This window comes from Cucurbita pepo, chromosome LG01 (genome assembly GCF_002806865.2).
Source record: "Cucurbita pepo subsp. pepo cultivar mu-cu-16 chromosome LG01, ASM280686v2, whole genome shotgun sequence".
Taxonomy (NCBI): Eukaryota; Viridiplantae; Streptophyta; class Magnoliopsida; order Cucurbitales; family Cucurbitaceae; genus Cucurbita; species Cucurbita pepo.
Window position 1 is genome coordinate 15,139,845 of NC_036638.1, and position 5,591 is coordinate 15,145,435.

General features: G+C 37.7%; 1 protein-coding gene across 1 annotated transcript; it reads left to right on the plus strand.

Moving 5' to 3' along the window:
* The first annotated feature begins 2,887 nt into the window (after positions 1-2,887).
* Positions 2,888-3,720, plus strand: LOC111809614 (zinc finger protein GIS3-like). Its single transcript, XM_023695963.1, has one exon. It carries the CDS (start codon positions 2,941-2,943, stop codon positions 3,610-3,612), a length of 672 nt encoding a protein of 223 aa, XP_023551731.1. The 5' UTR covers positions 2,888-2,940; the 3' UTR covers positions 3,613-3,720.
* Positions 3,721-5,591: the final 1,871 nt, after the last annotated feature.

Sequence of the window (5,591 nt, forward strand, 5' to 3'; positions counted from 1 at the left end):
AGAGAAGTCCTACATTGGCCAATTAAAAGGAAGATCATGGGTTTATAAGTAAGAATACTATCACCATTAGTATGAGATCTTTTAGGAAAACCAAAAGCAAAACAATGAGAGTTTATGCTCAAGTGGACAATATCATATCATTATAGAGATCCCCAGTTACTAACAGACTAGGTATCTCGTAGGGACGAATAGGGCATAAACCCTATTCATGAACTAGCAAGAGGGGTTACAACAGTTGTGCCTAGTGGGGAGCCATGACATTATACTATTCTAACCTGGGAGGGTGTGCGAATAGGCAAATTACTCTTTTTGCCTCAAAAGACAATGAAACGGGTAGAACCCGAGAGGGTGTGCGAATAGGCAGATTATTACTCTTTACTATTTCCTCCTGAAAAGATGATTTAAAAGGTAGTTAAAGACAACTAGTTTATTGTTCTAACTCAAGGAGGGTGTAAGAATAGGTCATCTACTGTTTTCATGCATGAAAAGACGATGCAACAAGTAGTGTACTGATCTTACAACCAAGAGAGTGAACCTTCTAGTTAGAGTTTAGTAGGCAATCATGTGTAGAGTACAATTTCCATTTTAAGAGCGAATGACTCTTCCAATGTAAAATTTAACCTAGGCCCTTTCTATGGGCCACAGTGACTCAAGGCACCATTAGCACAAGGTTGATGATAGACTAGCATAGAGCTCGTCATAAGGGCCTTACATTTAGAGCCCTTCATAAGGTCCACGAATCTCAAAGCCCGTCATAAGGACTATGTATCTCAGAGCCTAGCATAAGAGTCCCGTACTTCAAAGCCCGATCAGGTAAACTAGAGCTTGCCAAGCCTAATAAGTATACATTTTTAGAGTAGAAGTGTATACAATTATATGCCTAAAGTCTTATAGGGAAAGAATAAACTAAAGCCAAAGTAGGTTGCTCGTTCAGTAGGTATAAGTATGCCGATTATAAAGTATAGGTATGACGAGAGGCTATAAGTAGGTTGCTCGTTCAGTAGGTAGTCATGTGTAGAGTACGGTTACCATCTTAAGAGCGAATGGCTCCTCCATACTTATAAGATTTAACCTAGGCCCTTTCTATGGGTCATAGTGACTCGAGGTGCAATTAGCACAAAGTTAATCATGAACCTAAGAAAACGTAAAGCATAGAGGCCGTCATAAGGGCCATATATTTTAGAGCCTTCATAAGGTCCACGAATCTCAGAGCATGTCATAAGGGCCATGTATCTCAGAGCTTAATATAAGGGTCCCGTACTTCAGAGCTCGATCAAGTAAACTAGAGCTTGCCATAAACCCTAACAAATATACCCTTCTAAATTAGAAGTGTATAAAGTTGTATGCATGAACCTTACAGGGCAAGAATAGACTAGAGTCAAGTTAATGGGTAAGGATTATAGTTTAGCATATAGCTTTAAGTATAATTGAAAATTGTTTGACTAGGGGTGTAAGTGGGATTCGATCATTGAACGCTAGCACAAGGAGAAGGACATGTGTCGGTACGAAAAAATAAGGAAAAATTGAGCCCTCACGTTAGCTGCGAAGGGGAGTCGAAGGTGCGTTGGGGAAGTGATACATGTCACGAGGAAAATAGAGAAAAATTGAAACGCTCGCTAGGATTTGAACCCAAGATGTAGGAGCATGAATGTGTGAGTTGGCAACTGCCACGTGTTGCACTATGGAAAATCAACAAAAACTCTATGTTCGATGAGGCTCAAACGTGGGTTAAATTGCGTTAGCACCACGGGGCCTCTCATGGGTACTCGCGTGTGAGGGCACGTATGTATGTTTATACTAAGTTAAGAGTAGGCGTTAGAGCTAGGACGATTTTACGTTGACTTAGGTTAAACGACTTTAGAAGATCGAGCACCCTAGTATCGTAAGCGATTTTAAGTCAAGACAATTTTAGGAGTAACTACTGTATGTAGAAATGAGTTAGAGGCAAAGACCACAATCCGGTAAACTCATCTTGAGAGGGGGTGAATGATTACACAAGTAGTTTAGCTCATGATCTCAGGTATGGAAATGGTTAGGAGCTCCTTGAATAGGGTCACTGCATTGCATCGTAAACCCATTCAAATAGGTGGCGAGGGACCACACAAAAAATGTAGTAACTAACCCAAGGCTTTTGACTATATGGTGGTTCCTGCAGAAGGTTCGCTCGTTAATCTTAAATAGAAATGTTCAGAGAGAGACATCTTACTGTCCTACTATACGTGAAAAGGTCACACCTGAATCAAGGATATCAGCTATTGACTAATTAAGCGTTGTAAACTGACTAAATCGAATAATTGTAAATATGAAAATTTTTAAAGTCCCAAGAGATTTTTGCAAGAAGCAAGAGAATCACTTAAAACTTCGAGAGACGGGAGACTTTCCCAGTAGCACACACAAATTCCCATTACTTGAACTATCCTTACAAGCAAATAAAGAGAGTGATACCCCACGTTTTCTCAAAACAATTTGATTAAAAATAGAAATTATTATTATAAAAATTATTATTATATATATATATATATATAAACATAGAGAGAGAATAAACAGGTGCAATCCTTTGTGTCCCAAAATGTTGTTGAGTTGTGTTCCCACATCGATAACTTCACTCACCTTCATTGGGATGTCCCCACTTTCTCTCTCCACCCCTCTCTCTCTCTCCCCTCCCCATTCTTAATTTTGCAAAAAAGCACTTTCCTTTCCCTTCCATACCATATATGTCCACAGTAGTTCCATTTTCTAAATCTTTATTTTATAAAAAATTAAAAAATTAAAAAATAAAATTAAAAAATTAAAAAATTAAAAAAATTAAAAAAAATAAAAAAAACCCACATTTTTTTTATTCTGTATATATATCCCTTCTCATGAATCCACCCCTCTTGCACTCTCCCATTTATCTCTTTCTCTCTCTAACCCTTTTCTTCTCTCTCCTCTTCCATTTCTATGGCTGCCTTAGACCATTTCCAAACCAAACCAAACAATAATAACCCCACTACTCGCTTGAAGCTCTTTGGCTTTGACGTCCAAGAAGATTTTGAAGACGATTCCGGCCGGACTCCATCTGGGTCCTCGGACTCCGGCGGCGGTGGTGTCGGAGGCGGAGGTGGAGGAGGAGGAGGAGGAGGCGCCGCCGCCGCATCCGGTGAGAGGAAATACGAGTGTCAATACTGTTATAGAGAGTTTGCTAACTCCCAAGCCCTCGGCGGCCACCAAAATGCCCACAAAAAAGAGCGTCAGCAGCTCAAACGCGCTCAATTACAAGCCTCTAGAAACGCCGCTGTTTTAAGAAACCCCATAGTCTCCGCCTTTTCTCCGCCGCTTCACCTCCTCCCTTCTCCCGCCGCCACGTCATCCGCTTCTTGGGTCTATATGCCCCGTGCTCCACCCCAATTCCAAGTCTCCCATGGTAGCGTCTTCACTCCGGCATACGTCGAGGCTCCGCCGCAGCCACCACCACCGTCTGCGGCGGCTTTTTTCTCAATTGGGTCTCGATCAGCTCATGGGATGGTGGACGGCCCGTCGCTTAGCCGATTCTCGAAGGCGGAGGGTGGATCCGGGTTCGACGACGGTCCTGGCTTGGATTTACATCTCAGCCTGGCTCCGGCAGCGCCATGAAAAATCAAAGCGTCGAACTTTATTTATTTATTTATTTATATTAGCAAATGGTTAATGTTTTGTTCGATTTCCATCCGATGGGGAAAAAACACTGATCTTCAACATGCTCATCATCATCCATCATTTTATTGCATATTTTTCAAAAAAAAAAAAAATTAAAATTAAAATTCGCACCAAATTAACAGTTGAAAAGGGTTGAAGATAATGAATTTAAATTTTGTAAATCTTTTTAGAGATTTGCTCCATGTTTGAATGGAAGTATAAAGGAGAGGCAACATTAATTAATGAAACATTAGGTTAATCTTCTAAACCTATGCCCTAAAAAGAGAAACCTCCAAAACATTTCTTTCATTAATTGGCTGTGTGTTTTGTTTATTATAAATTGTGTGTTTTATATGAGTGGCCACTCAGATCATTGTCGTTTAAAAAATTATACTTTGCACNAGATCATTGTCGTTTAAAAAATTACACAAAAATTCAAACCATTCAATCGTTAGATGTTACAAAAAAAAAAAAAAAAAAAAAAAAAAANATCAAATTTATTTTGGTGGGTATAGAAAATAATCTTAAATTGTGTCAACCAAGTGTCTTGTTAGTAGTTCAAATGTACATATGGCATTTAAAATAATTTTTAGAAACATGGAGATACAATATCGAACTTTATTGAGATGAAATGGAGCTGTTTTCAAAGCATGTGACTATATATATATATATTTTTTGGGTATGTTGGAGTAATTATAGAATAACGTTTGGTGTAAACATAACACAACAGCCAAGACATGTTTTTTTAGAGACGGGGCCATGAACTATTAGTAGCTGACGTGGAATATTTGAAAATACACGAAAGTACATTAAAACATTCAAAAGTATAGTAGGACACTGTTTGTAAAACGACAAATGATAAGAATAGGTAAATACAAATATTGGGTTCATAAAATCATAACATTAGAGAAATCAATACTCTAATCTATCTCGACTCCTAAAACTAGTAGTTTGTGCATGCCTCACCTCGAGTACTCCTTCTAGCTTGCATTTAAAAGATTATACTAATATGAACGAGTATAAAAATACTCAATAAGTAGTTAGTTTGTAGTTTTTTAATTCTCTCTTACGTCTTATGTCATTAATTTATTTGTATGCTCATTTGATGTGTTTTTTATCAGGTCTAACTCATAGTTCTCATCATACCATTAAGGACACTGTTCTCAAATTCACTAGTAGAATTTATTTAGCATCTCTTCAATAGACGCTATAACAAAAAAATCATAAAGGAGTTGGCGACCCTCATGCTTGCAAACGCTCATTTTCCTATGTGGTTAGAATATGATCACGTTTAGGGAGTGGTTGGAGATCCCTAATCACACTCAAGACTCTCATAAGCTTCATGCATTTTAGTGCTCAATCTTAGTTCTACCAACTCATAATTGTGAAGGTACTACTACGGATCCATTTTGTTCGAGACAGGTTCACAGTTAGACAATTAGCTAGCAAACCCCTAATAATCTCCATCGAGTATGAGTCATCATAGTCAATTCTAAAAAATGATACACAGACCCTCAACAATGAAGTCGAGTTCACGATTAAAAGTTGGTTAGGAACCCGTAATCATCTCTGTAATACAACATAAACATATCATGTAGAATGTATCATCAATAGGGACATTGTACGATAATCTAATTATAGATATCTAGGCATGTTTTTAGTTTCATTCAATTCGGAGTTCGTTTTATGATAATCTTAAAAATCAATCTTCATCATGTCTTCTCTGTCGTTGGCCACTTGGTACGACGGACGACTATTCACCAAGTTTTTTTTTAGTTGGATAATAAACATTTACTATGTCAAACATTCAAATCTTTATAAATCCAATTAGTATTTTCATTATTTCAGTTATTATATACTTTTTCATTTCATGGAATATGGTCGATTTCATTCCAAAGTGACAAATGATTGAATTACTCACTAATTTAAGTATAATT